The sequence below is a fragment of the Oryzias melastigma genome, linkage group LG14 (genome assembly GCF_002922805.2).
Source record: "Oryzias melastigma strain HK-1 linkage group LG14, ASM292280v2, whole genome shotgun sequence".
Classification (NCBI taxonomy): Eukaryota; Metazoa; Chordata; class Actinopteri; order Beloniformes; family Adrianichthyidae; genus Oryzias; species Oryzias melastigma.
The window spans coordinates 11986044-12009523 of NC_050525.1; the positions used below are offsets into that span (position 1 = coordinate 11986044).

Here is a 23480-nt window from a genome sequence, read left to right on the forward strand (position 1 = left end):
ATTTCACACTTTAGAAAAGGAAGACACTGATTTGTATTTATGCCATTAAGATTATGATAAAATACTTTTTTTTTTCAAACATAAATAAAACAAAGAGAAATTAGCCGTTTTTAATTCTTTAGAGGTCCACATGACTTTCTTTCATAACAAAAGACATTCTATACCACATAAAATCATCTCAATGCAATGAATCTAGTAGTAGGAAGTGAAATGTCAGTTGTGATGACAAATAAATGCACAAAACCACAGTTTGTGATGCATCTCAATCAGAAATTCATAGATCTAAATAAATAAACCATGAATTTCCCATATGATTTTCATAATTAATATCCTTGATTTTTTTAACTAAAAAATAGAAAGTGCACCTTAAATTCTTGTAATGACTAAATTGACTTTCTGTGGTAAACGGCACTCAAATATCTGTCCAAATGTTTCAGTTTTGGCAAACTATGAAGCCAAACAGCTTGATGAATTGTTGGAGCATTATGGGTACTGTAGTCAGGATCCTGGTGGAGTGATATACTGTCCTTCAACTGTTCGTGAAGGGGTTGAAAAAAGTGACTTTTATTACTTTTTTTTCTGCTTAATAAAACCTTGTCCAAAAATATGTTACTTTTTCAAATAAAAAATGTATATTTTTTCTTTAACCAGACTCACAATGGAGGGGTCTGGTTGCAGACCCCTGACCTGAATGAATGAAATATTATTTAATTTCTTTATATTCTCTTAAAATTATTTAATTAAAAAATTAATAGTTGCATGTGCTTTGATTGACTTGGAGAAACATTGAAATAAGTGTTTCCTTTTTTTGGTTCCTTAAAAAAGTTTTGTATATGAATAAACAGCCAAAAGTTTTATAAACTTGCTTTTTATTAAGGAAATGTAATAAAACTTTGTACATGACCTCTCCAGAAGGTTTCTTGATTCCACACATGCAACCTGGTTAAGGAGTCGTTACAAAGACAAACCGGACCCAAAACTCGTCAGTGTAAGTCAATCAAACCAGGATCCATTTGGAGTTGCAACTCATTTAATGGTCACCAAATTCACATGCACTTTATGTTGGTGGCAGGAGTGGGATGGAAGTCCGTTTGACTAAACGAATGTAGGCTCGCGTGGTCGTCAGCGTTTGGCTTTGTCCTCCGTGTGGTGGAAAGAAGAGTTCCCTTTTGCAGACAGGTGTTGAGTTTGCTGCCGTCTTCCTCACTGTACAGCTCCTCTTCAGTTAAAATGCATAGGCAAAGAAAGCTTATCACAACCCAAGAAGCTATGAAGTGTCACCAAGAAAAGAATCATAGCTGCAGAACAGCACGCAAATCAGAACACAGTAGAAGTGAAGAGTAGAAACCATGAGCTCGGCTTAAACATTGGAACCATCTATTATATGAAAAGGGGCCTTTTGGGGACTAAATGATACAAAGTGGGCCTTTTTTTCTCCAAAACTATTGAAATGGTGGCAGTTGGAATAAACCGTGTTATTAAAAAGCAGTGGATGATCATGAGTGTTGCATTTTGGGAGTTTTTTTCAACACAGTTTAACCTTACAGACTGAGGCTTGTCCTAAATATCCAGAAAAAAAACCTTAGAATAAAACAAGAAATTTACTTGACTTAATATAACATTTATCCAGCTCCAAGTCTCACCACAAAAATATGTATTTAAACGACTCGTATGACTTCGTCATGAAAACCATGGCTTTTTTTTTCTTCCTTTAGAAATATAAAACAGCCATTCCATCAGTTCATCTCAATTCTTTCTGTCTTTTTTTTCTTGTTGTTTTCAAGTGACTTTAGTCTTAATTGCATTGCCATGAAATGCTCCGTAAGGCACTACAAGAGGCAAATCCTTTCAGGCGTCCTGCTGTGTCTTTGTCCTCTGTTAGTGTGACAGGTCTGAAACCCACAATGAGCACTTGTTGACTTGTAGGCTTGAGCTGAGGACAGGGCGCCCTCCTCCCTGATGGCGTCCATGGAGGGATTTTGGGGTCACACTGAGTGTTGTTTCATCCACCAGGGGGATTCATGTGCCACATCTGCAAAGACAAAAACATGGGAAAAAAGCAGTGGGCTTTTAGATTTTGAGTGAGTGATAACAGCTGGGAAACTTAAAAAAAATAAATAAAATAAAAAAATCATTTGATAAGCTTAGAGAAAGCACTTCCTGTTACCTCTCTTTGTATGTGAACGCCCACCCCTCAGCCCAGCCTCAGGTCTCTGATTACTCACGAGTGTGGGAGGAACATTTGGACACTGGAAGTTCTGACTGGATACAGTTTTTTCACATGATGCACATAGCAGCCTCCAGAACCAACCTACCAAGGAGTGTTTCTGCAACCTTCAACACTTAAAGAGAGAGCAATTTGAGTCGATTTCTCACTGACCGCAACCCAGTAGGAGGCACAGTCTTCCTTTAACTTCTTTTCTTTTTTATCACTTTTATGATCATTATAAAATAACTATTGTTTTTGGCACAAATAAAACATATACACAAAGAGAAAATAGCATTTTCTCAAAATACGAAATAGTTTCTAAGTTTTGAAAGAGGTTCATGACTTCCTTTCAAAATAAAAGACACCTTGCTGAAAATATAGTTGCGTAGTGTAATGTCAGCAGTTATAAAAAAAACATGTTTATTTTGCTGTTTGTGATGTATTTCAGCCTGAAATTTAATTTGCTAATCTAACATATTAAAATTGAATCTGAGCTAATTATGTGACTCTTACCATATTTTTCAAACCATATGGTGCACTAAAAATCTTTTAATTTGTTTAAAAATAAAATATCTGCTTTATAATCTGGTGCAACATTTATTCTGGTTTTGCTTAGTGACCTCCAATTGATTTTCTGTGATACATGGTACAGAAAAATGTGTCGATATTTTTTGTTTGACTTGTTATATGTTCTGTCCTTCAGATGTTTGTATATGAGTTCAATAAAGTTTAAGTTACTTTAGTTTCTTTTTTACTTTAAAAATTTGTTGCTTTTTAAAATAAAAAAAACTATTATTTGGTCAATTCTGATTTTTTTTTTTTTTTACCAGTGCACATCCAGCTGGAAATTAGTTGAAGAAGAAGAAAAAATATTTTTTAAGGAGTGACCCTCGCTGTGGAGGGATGCAGAGATGCAGAGGGTGAACCATATCATGCTGTGCCGCGGGGGACAAGCACATTTCTTCACATGGGTGTGCTCTGATGTACAGAAATTTACATTTAAATGTAAGTAATTACTTTTTGTTTTAGCATGGCCTTTTGAACATTATAAAACCAATGTTCTCATGTATTTTTTATGTATTTCTGAGCTCTAGCGGGTTGGTCTGCTACGTTAGCAGCTAGCAGCTAATGTGGCTGACTGGCAACCACTGATGATGTAATCGAGTGGCAGTAACATTCAATTTGGAAGACAATTTTTTTCCATAATTCTCCATTTGGAGGGCTAAATGTAGAGGCAGGGGGGAGCCTGAGGGGTAGTGTGAGAATTTGGATTCAGCCTTTCTCTTTAACCACAGAGCCACATTGAGGGGAAAGGAGGACCCGCAGGTTGCAGACCCTGATCCCTCTCTGGACTCAGCCTCAATGAAAAGGGAGTTTCTACTATAACCTAACCTGGACATAAACTTCTGAGTTCCTTGTCACACATAAACCTGTTTACACGAGCTCAATAAACAGGTTTTTGTTTTTCATGTTTGGTCCTAACAATCCTCACGGGTACCTCATTTGTCAGCTTTATAGTAACAAGTGCTGAGTCATGCCCAAACGTTCCTCCCACCTACATGGAGGGTTGTAGTTGTGCAGGTCTTCACATTAAACCCCTATTTCTTGAGCTTGATTTACATTAAAGATTATCCTATTATCAGGTCAATTTCAATTACACCCACAGATAGTTTTATTGCTTTAAGAGCCAGAGGAGCGTTTGTGCTGCTTATCGAAGCATCATGTCAGGATGATGAACCCAATTAACTCTGGCATGCAGCAAACACAACAGAATATGTGCTGTACCTTTTAGATCTTAACACTCTCTGTCCCGTACACATTGTAGCCTTCACGGTACGTGGCAAAATTCTGGGCGTTTGCAGGAGGGGCTGGCTTAAAGTTTTGGGCATTCTTTGCCAGCTTGAGTCTTTTAGTTTCTTGCCGTGACTTATAACAGAATTCTATCAAAGCCACAGTCATAGCCAAGCCAAGGCCTCCAACCAGAATATAGAAGACTCCTGCCACGTTGCTCAGGCTTAGTGCACTTGTCTTGTCCTGGGGGGGTTAAAGACCACTGTTAAGAGTTTTGAAATGACACAATAAGACAAACATTACATTACAAAACACAAACCCTACATTCACATCCTGCTGAGCTATGAGGAAACATGGAGGTAGCTGACTGCGTCTAGAACCTACAGCTGCTAAATTTAGGCTTAAAGCGAGAAAACAGTTTATTTAGGATGAAAAGTGTCTGATTTCTCCTCTCCAAACCTTTGTAATCTACGATCTGAGAAGGTGAATGTAGAGAGACTTACTGTCTATCCTGCTCTCTGGCCTCTTTACGAGGTCACAAAAAGAGGAAGGTGGTCGTGGTCGTACAGGTCTACAGATTAAATCCTCATTTGTCTAGCATAGCTGCTCAACTTCTCCCTCCAAACATTTCATCTAAACAATCAAAGCTGTGAACGAGGAACTGAACCATTTTGCTGCCATTCAAAGCCAAACAGTCGTATTGAAATTCATTTATGTGAGTTTTACCATTTGCATTTACTTATTTATGTTACTTTTACTGTCATTTTATGTGTTCTTTTCCCCTATTTCTAAATTCTATCTGAGCACTCAAATGGTATTTCAAAGTCAGTTTGTTGAAGAGATTTAAGATTATTAAAAAATCCAAAACATATTTTCCTTGAAAAACAGCACACAGCAATATAAACATTTGAACCAGGCAACAACTGAAAATAAAAAGTCTTTTTAAAGTCAAACAGCTGCATTTTTCACAGCCTTTCTTCACAACGACAAGAAAAACAGTTTGTGGGAGAGAATGTGCAGTTTTAACCTTTATTTAGGCAGTAATTAAAAAAAAACATGAAGTCCTCTTTTTATATATTGAAATATAACTCTTTTTGAAAAGGTAATTGTTAGATAACATTCTGTACATTGTATGTATTTATTTATTAATAATTGACTGTAATAGGTTATTTTTAGGGTATCCTGTATAAAAAAAATATTGTTTTGTTTAGATCATTTTCACCAAAAAGTGATCTAATATTTACCTAATGTTGACTCAAACTGAGTATTTTTTTAGCTGTCAAGTTTAGGTAAAGTATTTTACCCCAGATTTTGCAACAAATTTGATCAAATAAATTGTTACATATATTTTGGGGGTAAAATCTTGAGGTTGTTTTTTGGGGCGATGATGATGTGAATAGTTTTAGGTTTCAAGATTTTCTTCCTCTTTGCAAAGAATTCAAATTCAAATAACTTTATTCATCTGTCAGGAGCGTCATTTGCAGACTAAACGTCACCACGAGCACAGGCCCACACATACAGAACTTTGTTAAAACACATTCATCTGCATAAATGCATAAAATAGAATTAAATATATGAATGAATTAATGCCTATTAAATCAAACTAGATTGAAACATTTTAGGTTTAGATTATTTGTTGAAGATACATTTTCTTTACTTGTTTTTTTGTCACCCATAAATGTAAATAATGTAAAAGAAATACCTATTTTTTTTCATCAAATCAAGTTGTTTTTCTTGTATTTTTAAAGACATAACACTGCAAAGAGTTAAAAACAATTAACTACAAAACACCTAAAAGGAAACGTTTTTTCAGAGCGTAAAGTAGTAACATTTTTGTAAATGCCAACATAGTTTGGAAACATAAAAACACACAACCTGTTCCTTACATCTTGTGAAGTACTGCAAAATAATAAATGTTTATCAAAATTAAACTATTGGGGAGAATTATCATCCAGACTCAAACATAGGCTTCAGGGACGTTTTAGGTATTTCAAAATAAGAATTTAGCCGTTATATGTAACAATTTCACAGCTGCTCAAAAAAGTTGTTAAAAATACAGTAGTTAAATTAAGTATACAATATTTCAATGCTGATGTATGGTTTTCTACTTTGTCTTTAAAATCATGATCTGGACCCTGATGATAAACTCATGCATGACTCCTACAGTCAAATATGTTAGCAAATCATTGTTAATGTTATTGATAAAGAACCTTTTCTAAATCTGGTTCATATAAGATGCTGCCGCAATAGTATTATATTTCTTGAAACAGAAACTCCAGTTTTGAGAAAAGTGCTGTTTTCTATTGGAAATATGGTTTGAATTTTTCAACTTTTTTTTGCACAACAGGTACAGACACAAATGAATAAGACCGACGATAAACTAAATTTCAATAAAGGTTTGGACGAAAATTAGCAGTATAATGGTTTCAATTCGGTTCAAAACTGTATGGCATGAATGTAAAGTGTGTGTCATCATGCTGCAGTTGTCTGCATTCAGTGGTGATGAGTTTATGCAATGAGTCATGTTTGAAATAGTAAACTGTGTGGCGGAACTACTGCACTTGTGTTGATCTGAAGACAAAAAAAAAAAATAAAAAAATTCATGCTTATTATTTCTAAGAGAAATGTATGCTTCAGATGTTTGCATATGAACAGTTAAGTCAAAATGCAGTTTAGCCATCAGTATAAAAAGACCTGCAGCGACTGACCTTACTTCCAGAGTCCTTGGTTCCACATTCACCCTTATCGTACCACCATTTGTTTTTCAGCTTGTCTAAGATGCCTTGTTCACTGAGTTTCAATACTGCAAGGTTTACAGGAGTTCTTCACGTGGGAAATAACATAAATAACATTGTATTATGTTATTTTATGTTATTCAACTTTAAACTACTTTATACAGTACAAAGCGATAGAGCAGGGTCCAGGCCAACATGTCACAGAAAGCAGGCAGTAAAAACTTTCAACATCCAGACCTGTCCTAACATGCCGGACCCCACCTATATCGCTTTGAGTAATCGGCACACACTGATCACAAAAAGAATTTCTCAAAGCAGCTTCTGTTAGCTGGTAAAGAATGATCATACTTCTTCTTTTTTTTGTACATTTTGATGTTTAGCAAAGTGGATCTAATAGGAACCCTTTCCTGACTAACAGACAAACACAGCAGCTTCATACTTTCATCACAGGTTTCCCCTTCAAACACAGAGCAGAAGAGAGCTGCTTGAAAAAGCTCCAAATACCATCGAGATCAGCTTTTTTTTTAGCTTTTGCTGCAATGAAGCAGCCAGAAAAGATGGAGGAAATTTAGCTTGTAGCTGCTGTATTTAAGGGGGGCTGTTTTAGCAACACATTACGCTCAGTTGAATTGACTGCTAGATTTCCAGGCTTGTTTCCTTTTAGAAACGATTAGTGGATGTAATCTAACATCGTCAAATATATTGTATTCACCACCGAGTTGTATGTTCAATAAGTTTAACTTTAGATTTAAAAAATATGTAGATGATGCTGTGATCTTTGGGTACCATGAAAGGTAAAGTTTTGTTTCAATTTTAGCAAAAAGAGGACAAAAACAAGCTTTTTGTCCTTGCTCAATACAAAATAAAACTGAGATGTCCTATTAGAGGTTTTTAATTCCAGATTGGAAAAAAAAAACATTTTTTTCTTAATACACCGCAACAATTTAATACAAATTTTAAAAGAAAAAAAGTGGAATTTTCCTCCGGATTTTGTTGTTAAAGCCATGCAGCTTGCAGACTTTCTCCATGTCTTGCTGATTGACAATAGCATGACCCCAATTCAAGCTGAAATAACAGAGAATATGCAATCTCCTCAATTCACAACAGAAAAAAGCAAAATATTGCTACTCTCTGAAATATGAAACAAAATTGAACACAAATGTAAAACAAAATCCAAATGCAAACTGAGTAAAAACAGTAGAGCACTGTAAAACTCAAACAGTTTAGGGAATTAGGATAATCAAATCATGTAAAATTAAAGTTAACGATTGGAAGAAAAGTGACACGAAAGGATTCTGTAAATTGATTTTTGACCTTTAAAAATAGAAAAGTTTGAAGCTAAAAAAGGAAGAAAATCAGTTTTCTTATTGGTATTTAATTCATCTTTGTTTATGCATAATTTTTGGGTTTAAACTATCATTTGAACATAAAATAACTGTAATTCCATCCTGCACTTGATTATGCTTTAATTGTATCTCCTATTATTACCTCATTTTAGACTGGAGTTCTTTAAAAATACTCAAAGTTTGTGTACAAATTTCTTCACTACTCACTTCCTTGTGCACTTTATAGTGCATTTTATGTTTTTTTCTAAATTGTTCGAAGCTAGAATTCTAAAATCAGTTCCCTAGAAATTTCCCAAAAGCCTCTGCGAAAAACTAGTGTGCATCGATGGTCACTAGATTGACTAATATATATCACAATGCATTGCAGTGATAACAATTTTATTATATTTTTTATAATTTTTATTAACCTTCCAAGTTTTCATCATCAGAACTCAGTAGGTTTATAAATAATTTTTGTAAAACGTTCATATTTATAGAATTTTAATTGATAATGTCATATTTGGCGTTTAAAAAAAAAGTAGTGAGCATGTCTTCCAAATGCTAATTTTTTCAGCAAATTATTATTAGAACTATTAGCTATTCTAATTTTCTCAGTTAAATATTTCTTGGTATCACTAACAAAACAAGTGATCCTCACTTTAAGGACATTTTCTGCTGAGATAGTTTTCCTCCTTTTGACATTATTCGTTTTTTATAGATTTCATGAAAGCATTTGTATTTAATAAAAGCACTGAAATGTGCAGCAACTGTTTCTGCAGAAGAGACCAATTTCAGGTACCTTCTCTCAAAAATCCGTGGAGTGATTTATCATCATTTATTCTGACCTACAGAGAAGTCAGAGGAGGAACGGCTGTCAGGTCAAGTGGAGATAACAGAAAGAAAAATGGCCAGAAAACGGTTCCTCCTGAACTCGGCAAAGTCATTTTGATTTGTGAGAAGTTTTCCAGAATACCTCCACCTGCACTCAACTGTCAGAAAGAGAAACACTACAATCTGCTCTAAAATCTGAAGGAGAAGCAATTTCACAGCAGCAAGTGAGAACCTTGGAGAAATTGGATGATTTATCTGACCCCCAGCTCACTTCTATTTCTATCGATTGGAAAACAAATCTGCAACAAACCCTGGAATTAAAGCCACGGTGCAAAAGGTGGAAGGGGTCTGAGGTTCTGTGAGGTGATTCAAAAACAGTTGTTTTGTCAGCTCTGAAACAGAACATTGTGCTGCAGCAATAAGGCAACACAGGATTTCTGTCATGATTTCATTTTCCCCTCTTGTCATTTTAAAGAAATTATTAGTATATCTTTAAACAAGCCTTTTTTTTTAATTTATATTTTTCTTTACCTCACATCTATAAAAAATGATGAAGAACTTGTTAAACCCTGTAATGCCTGTTGTTGCAAACATGCGACAAACTGCTTTGGCTCCAAAATGACCTAAACCAGGGGTCCCCAAGCTTTGGCCCGCCTCCGCATTTGGCCCCTCCCCCAAACACTTTCAGAGACGCATCATTTTTTTTTCTCTCTCTGGCCGACTGAGACCCACAAAAAGCATGACTTTATTCCACTTTTCTGCAGTCTGAGCTATGATAGGAGAGGACAGACTATTTATTGGTTTCATTTTTAAAATGTTTTAGTATTTTTTTTTTTTAGGCTTTGATTGTTACACTTTTGCTGTTGGCCAACTCGGCCCCACATCAGAGAAGAAAACAGTTAAGTGGACCTCACATTAAAAAGTTTAGGGACCCCTGACCTAAATGTAGAATCTACTTAAAAACATTTTTTTTTATAACTAGGAATAAATCCAGCAGTTAAAAGATTCAATTTGAGTTTTGTTCCATTTTTTTTGTAAATTATCCACACCACCTGCACTAATCCAGCCTTAAAATTACTTATATTGTTCAATTTGTAGTCATTTTTGTTCATGCTTAAGTAATTATTATTAATACCCATAGGAACTGCTTCTGCAAACAGCACTGTGCACATAGAATCAGACCAAAAATCCATTGTTAGGTGAGTTTTTGTCCTCTTTTTGGAAATTACAACTGCAGTTATTGTAGAATTTGCTGAACTGGAGTCAATATTTGTATTTTCTGTCATAACTTTACCTTTCAGGATGCCTGTGAAAGAAGAGAGTGCAAAAGTTGTGTTAAAAAACATAAAGAACATGAAAAAAATACACCAAATAGCCAAATCATATGGCTTTGTAAAAAACTGAATGTGAAGCTGCATTTCTTAAATGTTCCAGAGTGAAATGAAAACAGAAATGACTAATTTGTGGTGTTTATGCGTCTGTATGTTTTTCCTCTGAAAGCCAGATTTCCCCAGTGGTCGTTACATACAACATATTTGCATCTCATTGTTGGATTACCCGCACGAGTCTTTCTGACAGAGAAATAAGGACAGAGAAATGTGGCAGTCAGACATGAAGATGTTGCTTCGAGGCGCTCGCTTCTCTCTAACCAAGCCTAAAATGGATGAAGGCAAACCAGCAGCACGAAGAAAAAATACATTTTCATGCTACCCCTTTGGTAGCATCCGTGCTCTGTCCACCCAAAAATGAGAGACCAGCAGATCTGACCTGGTCTCCAACCTATAAAAACACTGCAACTCTTTGAACATGAAGCGAGCTGGAGAGCAGAGTCTGACATGGATCCACTGTTTCTACACCCCGCTGTCTGCGGCAGGAGGTCGGAAGGGACAAAGAGATATCTTGATCAGACACGTGTCCCTGCTGCTTTGCAGGGTTCAGATCGTGCTGCAACATAAAGGCTGTTCAGCAAGACAGATTTTACATTTATCCTCTCATTTAACCTAAAAAAACACATTATTTAAAGCTGCTTACCTGAAAAGCTTTAACAGTTCTGCAGGTTCAAACACATTCATGTTATATATAACTATAAAAATTAAAAAAAACACATCCGAATGTGTCCTCTTCCAGCAGCTGTTTTGAATCAAATTCAAAAGTTATACACTTAATAAAAATTCTGCCCAAAAAGACAAGATCCAAATCAGACCCTCTGGTGGAAATGGAGCTTCTGGTTGTTTCTTAGCCTCGGTGGGGGTGGGAGAATCTTTGGCTGGCCTCAAATCGAGACCAAGCAAAGGTTTTTATCAGTAGATTTCAGTGAGACAAAAAAATAAATAAACAAATAAACAAATCAAAGGATAAAAAAATTGGCCCAGAAAAGGTCACTCTGTCATTAGAGTTCTCACGTTTGCCTGCGATGCTTAGTCCCCTCAAGACAACGCTGTTCCCTGTGCCTGCCCTGTCTCACTCACGACTAGAGTTGATATTATTTAACTAAAATAGTTCACTTTTGGTCTGTGGGTACAAAACAAACAGTGTTGAAAAGTTCCTGTCTTTCATAGCCACAAGCCAAACATCTATTCTCACACAATTTCCTACATCTAGATGAAAGAATTTAAGTTGGTCTGAAATGGTTTATCTCCTCTATTAGCCTAGTAAAGGGTTCCCAGTTGATCACATTGTAAACGTAGTGGCTAAACATACGGGTGCATCAGTAGCTTGTTGGGGCCGTCAGCCTCAGGCTCCACAGTGACAACAGCCTTGCCGATTACTCTGATCTAAGATACCCGACTTTGGTGACATCGAGGCTGACCTTAGAGTCACCTCCCCCGCTGCCGCACTCTCCCTTGTCGTACCACCATTTGTTTTTCAATTTGTCCAAGAGGCCTTGCTCATTCAGTTTTAACACTGCCAGGTTAACAGCATTTCTTGAAACGATAAAACATAACTTGTAAGAAAATGAACAGGTCCGTGAGAAATCTAATATGGAATATTAGTAAGAAATAGGTCATAAATATCATTAGGGGAGCACGGGAGGGACAAATTGGTACAAAAAATTTCACTGGAGTGGAAAGGCAAGAAGCAAATTTACAGCAAAAAACAAAACAAAACAAAAAACCATTAAGTATTCGAGAGGTGGCATGGAGGGTTGCTCATAACTGAAGTGTGCGGGATGGGGACATTCTGTCATCTTTAAATGGGAAATAAGAACAAACCGGCATGCAGCTTGACATTCATCACAACTGACAGAGCAGCATCTGAACTAGCAAATTAATTCAAGAATAATTGAAATAAGCAGTAATGCAGAGAGGCACAACAGAGACCAGGAGGAGAGGAGGGGGGACAAACGAAACAAACAAGGCTGGAGAGGGTGACAGTCCACATCCACATTCAAACGGACATCCTGAGTATGAGACAAATACCAGTGACCTTCAGAGAGAACCACACAAACAGATCAGCACGCACAACACAAACAAGAATGAGTCGATTCAAACACAACTTTTCTCCCTCTTGGGAAACAAAAAATTGAATTAAAGAAAAAAAAAGAAAATGACAAAAGGAAACATCAGGGAGGGTGGAATACTATAACAACATGGAGATTGTTATATTATCCCACCCACCCTAATGCGGAGCCTTTGGGCGTGGCCACGCCATAGCCCTTCGAGTCCAGGTTGCCGCCCACTTTCATGGTGTCACACGGCTTCCGCTGCTCTATGTACTCGTTCATGGTGGATTCCAGGAGAAAGGCAAACTTGCCCTTTGACTTTCGTACCCGGGAAACCCCATCTGGTGTGGTCTTGACAAACACTGAGGGTTCAGCGGATTTCATGTAGGACCACATTTTCTCATAAACTGCTATTTTGGAGCGCTGTGGAGCAGAGAGAGAAGACAGAAACGCTTTAGTCATGACTTATATCAGAACTGCTTTTTCTCACATATTTATATTAAAGATCCATTTTGATGAAAATTGTATTTTAGTGTTTTTATTGTGTTTTTTCTGATGTTTAAGGACATAAACAAAGAAAATTAAGCTCAAGATTGCATTCCTGAGAATTTCTTTATTCAAATTGTTCATATTTTGAAGCCCAATGAGGCAAATTCTTTTGTGATTTTGGGCTATATAAATACAATTGAATTGAATTGAATAATGGACTACTGTCGCTCTGCAGGAACTATGTCAACAGTTTTTTTGTTTTTTAATTTGCTAAAAACAGAATAATCATAATTAAAATTCGATCTGAGTGGGACTTTAAAGCTTTTGAAAATTTTTTGATGGGAGCTTAAATTCTGGGGCTCGTCAGTAAAAATTATGTTTCAAGAAAAACTATACATATTTTTACTATACTTGAAAAGTTATGTTGATATAAAAGCTGCTACAAGAACTAAAGCTGGCACAAATTAAACAAACATGATCAGGCGACATGCAGGTCAGAACTTTGAAGTTTGGTGACAATCATCTAAAAAGTAAAAGAAAATTCATTAAAAACTGAGAAAATCCTGACCTTCCCTCCTCAGATCTCACAGTACTTTGATTATCGCCCAAACTTTTACTCATTCCTGCTTTTGATCATTCACGCAGCAGAATTGCGGCCCCTCATTTATGTTTCCCATAAACCCTGAGGCTCTGTCGCGTCTGTTGCTGCTTGTCACGGACCCACTGATGTCAGGGGAGGAGCCTCGCAGAAGGTGTTTGGGATCATTAAACACCTCACCTCAAACATTTCTGCACTATTTAACGACACACTGACAGTTTTCCCTCCTCCTGTGATTCAGCATGGAGCCCCCACTTTCATACACAAACAGCTCAGTTGAGGTAGAGTGGGCTTTTTGCCAGCCGCCTGAAGTCAGACAATCTGGCAGCTCAGCAGAAGTAAAGCGAGTATCAATATTGCTGGGCAGACGTGACCTTTTCATCCTCAGTTCATGCTCCTACCAGCAGGTCACACCTGGTTCCAGTCATTACATGCTATAATAGCTCTGTTGAGTCCGATGCCTCCAGCATGCTAATAAATATCTACATTTGTCACACAGCTTGTTTGTATACAAATTATTGCAACACTTTGGTTGGAGAATATGGAATTATTTTGTGTCACTAAAAATCAAAATATGAGCACTTTATTGGTATGTAATGGTCGCATATTTAATATGATATGTGGAACAAAAACACATATTTCTGTTAAAACAACAGATCAGTGGAATCTAATATTCAAGGTCATTTTTAACTTAATATTTTTTCATGTTCCTCTTATTATTTCTCAGTTTTCTGGTCTAATTCTGATGCAAAGTGGTTTTTGTCAAATATTTTCAGTAAATAGAAATAATTTAGTAGTTTTCTTTATATTAATATAGATTGAAAAAAGACACCCACTTGTTTTTTAGTATAGAAATGTCAGCTGGAAAATGTTCTATATGAGAGCTTTCACTGTAAAAAGCAAAACAATTGATTAATTTTAAAAAGTTAAACAATTTTTTACATTTAAAATTATTAGTTGTTTATCAAATTAAGAATTTGAGTTGATGAAAACGAAATGTTTTAATGTCTTAAATTACAGAACTTTTTTTAATTGGTCCAATGCACGGGTCTGGAACTTTCAACTCTAAAATCAAGTAGGAGCCACAAAGTCTTCCTTCACCCTTTAAAAAAATAAGACACTGATTTGTGTTTATGCAACTGCTACTATTTTTGATAAGTATAAATGAACTGTTCTTCATTTTACATGAATAAAGCACAAACTATAAAAGAAAACAGCCTTTTTTTACTTTTGACAGAAGTTCCTTGAAAATAAAAAACTCCCTGCCACATATGATCATCTCAACACAGCAAAAGGAGTAGAAGCAAGTGTAATGTCGGCAGAAATTAAGTAAAAATAGTTAATTTCACTGTTGTTGGTGCATCTCTGCCAGAATTGTAAGTCTAACAAACCAAAATAAAATATTAGCTAATTAAGTGAGCCCTGGCCTATTTTTTTTAACGCACTTAAAATTCCTTAATGTTTAAAAAAAATTAAAATTCACTTAATAATCCCATGCGCCTTAATAGTGGTTGTGCTTATTGACGTTCATTGATTTTTGGTAGTACAGGACAGGATGTTGTAGTTCAACTTGTGATACACACTGTCCTTCAACTTGTTTGTAAATGTTTACTCTACTACTTTATCACTTCTTACTATAAGTTACTTTTAAACATTTAGAAACTTTTTTATTTTTTATTTTTTTGTTTTACCCCTCCATAATGGCGGGGTTAAAGAGCCACATGTGGCTCTGGAGCCTCATCCCCTTGGTCCAATGGTTCATTTTTTTATTGTGGGCTTGTCCTGCTAAACTCAAGTGTCTGATTCCTAAAATTTCTAAATATTCATGCCGTTTTATTCGGCTGGGAGGACATGGAGTGCAGCGGGATGCAGAGTAGAGAAAGCTTTGGAATACACAAAGAGAAAGAAAATCAGAGCAAAAAAAGGTGTTTGATGGTTCTGTAAAGTTAAAAGTCAAACCAAACCACTAAAAGAAACTGCATGAATAACAGGGATGCTTTACCTGCTCTGGGGAAGTTACACTCTTTGGGGACTTAATTTGTCTAATCTGCCATAAATCTTAGAAGTTAATGCAAATGCAAAAGCCTCTGGGCTGAAACCATATTGTCCTATCACAAAAAAGTCACTGTCAGTTTCCATACGGGATGCTGTCGCTTAAAATGCAGCTCTTGTTGTGTGACAGACAGGGTAGAGAAGTGCTTTCCGAGGCCACTGTCTTTAACACGTTTGACCTCCTTACTGACGGCTTTACCTCTGTGGCCGAGTCAGCTGCCAGATGGAGCTGGAGCAGACGAGCACAGCACAGCCCCGCTCTGACACTGCTAAAAATGGCCAGCAGAGGCTCACTGCCGGTCACAGGGGAGCACAAGTACACAGCTGTCTACAATAGAGGAGAAAATGACGGAGGCCGCATGAAACTGGGCTAATGTGACCTTCTGTTCTTGGAACTGAGCAAGAAAGAGGACCAGCACACACACAAAAAAAGATATCACCTTCTTATATGTCAGCAAAATCCAAACTATTTTTTTTCCTGATATGTTGCAAAAATTGCATTAGAACAAGTGGTTGCTTCCAGTTCTGCAAAAACTGCAAAAAAGGACCAGAGACTCCATCATAACTGCTCAGGACAATTTTTGTTGCACAATGGGGACATAATCCAAAATGTGCACTGTGATAAATTGAGCTAAGCATTCGGATGTGGACTTCTTCCTGTTTCTTTTCTTTATGCTGTACGGCATATCATGTTGTCAGCAAAAACAAATGAAAACAAACGAGCTGCGAGACCACGCCAGGCCCGGCAACGTATACAGCAGCATAAATAATTCATCAGAGATGTAATGGATTGTGAGCTCAGGCTTGTAAGTGAATCATTCTTGACATATGCACGATTTCAGTTCAGTGGAGTGTTCATGTAAACACACCTCACATGACAATAATGGCTGATGACAGGGCCCGGTCATGGTGTGAAAACAAGCCTTTCTTTTCTGGGTTACATAGAGACGCAGGCTTGTCAGGAGCAGGCTGGTCATTTCTGCTCCAATCTGTGAGACTCCTGATGCTGCCAGACCAACACCACCACCCAACATCAACAAAAAGCTTCTCAAAAGGAAACTGGTCAGTGTATCTTTCTGTTGCTTAATCCACAGAAAAAAAGATTTTCCAACAAGTGAGACTGGTGGGTTTGTTTTGAAGACCAACCGCTCTGGAAATGAACTGGTTCTCTATGCAGCCATCAGTTTGTCAGTCAGCAGCAGAAAGAAGTGAGACTGATTCACGACTTAGTGGATGTCTGTCAGGCTTGCTCCCCCAAAGCACAGACTGCAAACCAAACCCTCCCTTTGAAGTTTAATATTTATCTGCAAGCAATGTTGAGCAACATGCAGAGTTAATTAGAAATTATAACTCACTTGCTGAATGTTGATGCAAACAAACTAATAAATTAAGACTCAAAGTAGAGGCCTAATTAAAACCATTCCCATCTGTCTTCAGTTATGCCCCAAACTTTACTCTTTCCTTTTAATTGATGAGTTATGTAACTGACTCCTGTGTGGTTGTTGTATGAATCACGACCAATTAAAATGATGTCTTTGCCAACAGATCGAGTTTATGTTAACTGCAGAAACAGTTTGGGAAAGAAAGCACTTAATAGCTTTGTTTAAATCAGTGGAATAAAATATTTTCAGAATATTATTCTCATAGCCTGCATGTTGGTTTATCGCCACTGATAAAATATTGATTGTATAATTGAAACAAGACTGGATATATATTCTTTGATTTGTTTATAAAATGATTGAATTCTTGGTCAAATCTTAAAGAGCAGTGTTTCATCAAAGCTTGTGTTTTATTTTGAAAGTAAAATTTGCTTCCTGTTTAACAGAAAGTGTGCTGAGTTGTGTCCCTGTACACCCCTGAACATGACTTTCAATAAATACAAATATTAATATTAGTTGAACAAACCATATAATGTATATACTATATAATAGCTGCCACAAATTTAGATTTCATGACAAAATATTAGCCTTTTGTAGCCCATAAATTACCATTTTGTGCAACTGAATTAGCATATGTGCACACAAATTAGCATTCCATGTGTACAAACAAGCATTATGCACACACAATTTAGCATTTTGTGCTAAAAAATGAGCATTTTGTGCTCAGAAATGAGCATTTTGTGCTCGGAAATTAGCATTTGTGCTCACAACTTACCATTTTGTGCTCGGAAATTAGCATTTGTGTTCTCAAATTAGCATTTGTGCTCACAAATTTGAGTTTTGTGCTCACACATTAGCACTTTGAGCCTACAAATTAGCACTTTGTGCTCACAAATTTGCATTTCTTGCACACACATTTGCATTTTGTGGGAACAAATTAGCATTTTTTTTGTTTTTTTCAATGTCATGTCCAGTGCTCCGTACTTTTAATCATGTCTGTTTGTTTTGTTTGCATCAAGCTATTCATGTGGTCATTTTTGTTTATTAGTGGGAAAATCTTTTTATATACACATAAGAATTCCTAATTTTAAGTCATATTTCTATAAAGACCTATTTAGTCTTTAACCTTTATTACTGGTGTTCCAGTGTTTATGTTCTTTGATTTACTGTATCTTTTTAACCGTTAACATGATCAACGTAATTCCTTCTAAATCTGCTGGAGTTGCATTGATCATGTTAACGGTTGAAAAGTTACAGTTTGTTAAAGATTTTGTGTTTAAGCGTCACCGGCGATGAAACAGTCCAAGCAAGCATTAGTTTGTCCAATGTGAGTTTCAATTTCAGTTTGCAGTTTGTCTCACAGTGTGACTTAAATACATTTGCCTTGCAGTTATAAAAAACACCACATTTACGTGTCTCAATAAAAAGACTGGTTTTACATACAGTTTCTAGCATACCGCACACAAGGCACAACAGGTTTTTTTATAAAAATGTGAACATCATATTCATATTTCATTTTAGTGTCAATAAATTTTGCTCAGCCTGTCAGATCATGTCAGGATTTATCATTCTGCTCTAACACGGCAGCTCGCTCTGCTTAAATATGTTGTTATAACATTAAAATCACAAAACACTTGGTCACATCTCTGCCTGTCGTTTCTGTTGTAAGCCGGTTAAACAAGATTAGGGACATTTCTTTATGAAACGTGGTCTCCCTTGTCTCCTTCATGCATGCATGCTTTGATTTTGATATGCTCGAGCTGGCTGCGTCTTAACACGAAAAGCCCTCTCTCCTCCCGGCAGCACATCATAAAACCAAATGAGACCTGCTCCGCGTTTGCTGTTCCTAAAATTAAGATGGGATTGTAAGATTTTTCTCCCACAGCTGCTGGTGGACAAACGCAGAGCCAGAAAGAGGACCGACGGAGAGGAAGGTTTTGTGTTTATCTGGTGTTTTCAGGCTCAGACCGAGCATTCACACCAAGAGAATGACTCGCTCTAAAAATAGGAGCAGCTCAAAGCAGGACACTGGATGTGAATTTCTATTTTGGAGATGTCGGGCTTCATTTATGAGGCTGCAGATTTGTGAAAGGAGGATAGAAAATTGGCAAAAGACATATCTCATTTTAGATTGAAAAGCAGAACAGTAAATGAGCATAATTTTACATAACTTTCATAATTGTCTTCATAAATATCCAGATCATGTGCTAATCAAAGTAGATTCATGTCCCAGTTTGCTATGTGGGAAAACATAAGGATTGATAGATGATACTTCTGATGGAACCATAAATGAAATGTTTTAGTTGCAAAAGGACTAAAATTTTAGAAGCACATAATGACATATTTAAATCTTTGATCCAGAAAGATGCTTGCTACATCTTTCAGCTGATTAGCCATTTAATTTTAACTCAATTCCATCATTCCAAACAAAGTGCGTCTTTAATTTAGAGGGAAGTGAATTAAGCTAATAAAATCTGCTGCTCAACTTTGGTGGTTTTAGAAGTGCTGCATCAGAAAAAACAGAAACATCCAGATCCAGGCTTTGCTTATTGATCGCTCCGTCAGTTTGCAGTTAATAAATTTAAAAGCTCCAGAGACTTGCTGATCTCTGACAGAGTCCGGACAGGACTCATTATGGGACGAGTTGACGGCTGGCGCAGACACTCACCCTAAAGAACTCCTTGGTGGAGCCTGAGTCTAGCGTGCCATAAGCGATCTCGGTCTGCTTGGCCAGATCCTCAGCACTCTCTATGGGGGACACCATCCTCTCCACGGTGAGGAAGGCAGCCAGGTTTGCCGTGTAGGAAGAGATGATGATGAGGGTGAAGAACCACCACACGCCCCCAACGATACGACCCGACAGAGACCTGGGGTGGGTGATGAAGAGTAGACGGTGACATGAGAGCTTCCTGGCTGCTTAGTTTTATTCTTTGGGACATTTGTTCCACTCAGCACATAAACCAACGAACAGGAAAATGATCCGAGTGTTCCTGTTGATCTGTCCTCTCACAATAAATTAACAGAAGTTTCATTAGCTTAATTTATCCGTCTATATAGATGATTAGTTTGCTGAAATGAATGCTAAAGCCTCATTAACGTAATATAGCTGTGTCCATATTTAGTTTCTGAAGAAACTGAGCAGAACCGTTATGGGAAAGACTGAAAGAAGCAGTCCGCAAATGAAAAACTCAACACATCTTTCCTAGTTTGTTTTCTTTAAAATGATAAGTGGAATATTTTTGATGAATCTATAAATATTTGGTTTAAAATTTATTTTTTTTTTTTGGTTCTCTGTTGTAAAAAATACTTTACAGCGTTTTTTATAGTTTTTTTTTAAGAGAAAGAGATTTTTGAATGGAATTAAAAAAACAATTTTGAATTAAAATGAACTTTCAATTGGCTGGAATCTGTTTAAATTCTCACAATATACTGCATTGTTGGGCAAACTTTTAACAAAGTCATATTTTAACTTCACATGTTTAAATGTGGTGCAGAAATTAAACATTCAAGTTTGTACATCATCTCATAGCATTTTACATGGTGACTTAATGAAACTTCCTGTTCTTCTCTAACCTCACTTCCGCTCTTACCTACGGTGGCCCTGAAGTACAAATCACACCAACAAATCACTCGACTCAAAAAACTAATACAGATCACAACAACGAAAAAGAAAGCAAAACAAATGATAAAAAAGCAACATTACCTTTTAAGATTTCAAAAATAATTTCAGAAACCCAAATTAAATTCAGAAAAAGTGAAACACAATTCCAGAAAAATGAAACAAAATAAGAATTTGGAAAGTAATTTCCAGAAATTTAAATGAAATGTTGATAAAAGAAACAAAATAAGAAACTGAAATAGATGGGTATTATGGGATGTCGCATGGCTTCTTTATTTGGATGATGAGGTTTGCTCACATTTTCATTTGGTATCTTCCGACAGAAGATATTTCCTACAGCTTTTGGCCACAAGCACAGCAAAAATTTGGTGATTGCTCAATCAACTCTTCACAAAAGTTTGGGCAAAACTTCTGTATGTTATTCTGGAAAACTAAAATATCATCATCCAGTCAGTGATGTCCCATAATACTTACCTTTTCTGGTTTCTTATTTTGTTTCATTTTTTAACATTTCATTTTGATTTCTTGAAATTACTTTTGTACATTTTTCACTTCTGTTATTTTCAGAATTTTTTCTTACATTTTGGGTTCTGGAACTGTATTTTAACCTAGAAAATGATATATTTTTTTTAATATTTGTTTTGATTTTTTAATTGTCGTAGTAATGTTTAACATATTTTCGCAACAAGTGATTTGTTGATTTGCCCTTCTGGGCCACCATACTTACCTTTGTGCTCAATTGTATTGCATTTTTCATTACTCTTAAATTAAATTTATCAATAGCACTCAAACTAAATGCCATGGAATGCCATGACACTTGTTAGAGAACTGTTTACATCCAGACCCGCCAGAGTTTGAAATCCTGAAAATGTTTGAAAAAACAGCTTTTTCAACATTTATTATCTAAAATCATGACTTATTCTAACTTGACCTAAAGTATGTCCAACAATGATAAACATGAGTCAAAATATAATATTTTTTTATACCAGCAATTGCCAATATTTAGATTGTTTTTTCACTTTCACTACAAAAAGCCTGTGATGAGTGGACATCTGGAGCAATGTGGAGTTAAAGGCCTCAAACGGGGACACATGCAGACTACAGGGACCAGGAATTGAACCACAAACCAATTTCCTGGGGAACATTTAAAAACGGCTTTAAATGAATGAAGAAATTGTGAAAAATCTCAGTGTCATTTGTATTTTCTGATTATATTTCGAGTTTAACAAATGCGTTCATGTATTTCATTGATGATTAAAATCCTCACATTTCCAAACACTCATCTCCTTCTTTTAGAAATGCTTTGTCACTTAATGTGATTTTTTTTTTTAGAAAGAAAGCAATAATAAATTGCCAAACTGACTAAATAATTTGAGATTACAAGAAAATATCAAACAGATCCTGCAGATCTAAATCAAAAGACGACATAACAAAGCATTCTAGCAAAAAGACCAATGGACGGATTGATGAATGGATGAAATGTGGCATGTTTTTTTTTTTTTTTCAAATGCATAATGATGTTACATGATGATAGTTTTCCAGGCAAAATGCATTCAATGTGCCAGCAGATGACCGTAAAATGGGACATGCAGCAAAAACACGGTAGCCCTCCAAGAGTTATGAGGAATTTAAGATGCTATGAAATGTGCTGACCCCAGTGCATTTTACAGCTCTCAGCATGGTGGATATACGTTATTTTGTGGATGCACGGGATCACTGCCAGCATGCCGCTTCAAAATAATCGAGAGAACGGAGAAAGGGAAGGAAGTGCAGCGAAGTGGAGCATGAAGCCGGGTGGGCAGGAGAAAAGCTCAAAATAACCTATATTCACCATTGCATGATGGAAATGCGTTTATGGGACTATAAAATGCAGAGAGATGACAAGGACTTCTGACAGGTGGTGGAGAATGAACACAACAACCAACCTTGGTGAAATATCGCATCCTTGCTGCATGAAGGCACCCAGGGAGAACCACAGGCTATTAAAAATCCCAAAGTCGTTTGGAGGGTCAGGGGGGCTCTGAGGGTCTTTGGCCTCATCGTTCTCGTCCAGATGCCACTCATACGGGCTGAAACGGCTCACCAGGAAGAGTACCACGCTCACACCGATATAGGCAAAAACTATACACATCCAAATCTCATAGGCCAGCGGGTCCAGGAACGAAAACACCCCTGGTTTGGACTTCTGAGGTTTCTTTATCATAATGGAGATGCCCAAGCTCATGAAGGGTTTGGAGAAGTCTATCACCTCTTCTCGTACCAATGTTATGGTTAGCGGAGCCACAGCTATGTCAGCTCTCTGTGAAAATGGGAACAGGCACAGGGCGGAGTTAGTTTTGAAAGACAAACCAGGCAAAGTTTGAAATCCAATGACGATAAATCCAAAAAATTCAGACTTACAAACATTTGTTAAACAAACAGTAACACATTTGGAAAAATGTTGCTACCACTTATATATTTTTCACAGTTTTCACTCTTTTTTCTTATACAATTCGCTTTACGATAATCAGCTGATCTTTTTTATGTTTTTACATTAAACATTAAACACTAATTACCAACTTTTGCACTAGACCGCACATTTTGGAATGCAACATTGTGGCTTAAAATAAATAATGAACCTACATGAAGTTACCGAGCAAATGTGGCATTTAGAAATGAGTCACTTTGTATTTGGATTGGCTGAAATCTTTGTCTCCCTAATGAGTCGCCCAGTGTTGCAAGATGAAAATGGAGGGGATTATGCAAGCAGTTCATGAAATTTGAATCAGCCTTTTGAAATTCACCTCGACGAGATCCTCTGCAGTGTCCAACAAAGGAACACTTGGCGTCAGACTGCACTGACATGCGTCTGCAAATACTCGGGCTTCATTCTACAGCAGCCTATTAATACTCCGTTATCCTCATTTACTCTTCAACTGGGCTTTAAAGCTCGGAAGAAATGAGGTTTCTATCTGAGATCTGTTACAGTGGGTAACTACAGGTCTCCGATCCGGAATTCTGCAGTGATGCG

At 36.6% G+C, this 23480-nt stretch overlaps 1 protein-coding gene across 6 annotated transcripts in view; it reads right to left on the reverse strand.

Moving 5' to 3' along the window:
* Positions 1 to 852: 852 nt before the first annotated feature.
* LOC112138865 (glutamate receptor 3) overlaps positions 853 to 23480 on the reverse strand; it is a 73818-nt gene continuing 51190 nt past the window's right edge. Inside the window, exons 11-16 of one of the 6 annotated variants that reach the window (XM_024261539.2) lie at positions 22396 to 22769; positions 19520 to 19718; positions 12509 to 12756; positions 11701 to 11815; positions 3995 to 4243; positions 853 to 2032 (exon numbers count right to left, since the gene is read on the reverse strand). In XM_024261539.2, the coding sequence (XP_024117307.1) occupies positions 3998 to 4243; positions 11701 to 11815; positions 12509 to 12756; positions 19520 to 19718; positions 22396 to 22769 (1182 nt within the window). In that variant the 3' untranslated portion in view covers positions 853 to 2032; positions 3995 to 3997. Of the gene's footprint in view, positions 2033 to 3994; positions 4244 to 5437; positions 6824 to 11700; positions 11817 to 12508; positions 12757 to 19519; positions 19719 to 22395; positions 22770 to 23480 lie in introns of those variants that run through there. The other 5 variants (XM_024261530.2, XR_002917860.2, XR_004949004.1 and 2 more) reach the window with 5 other exon arrangements.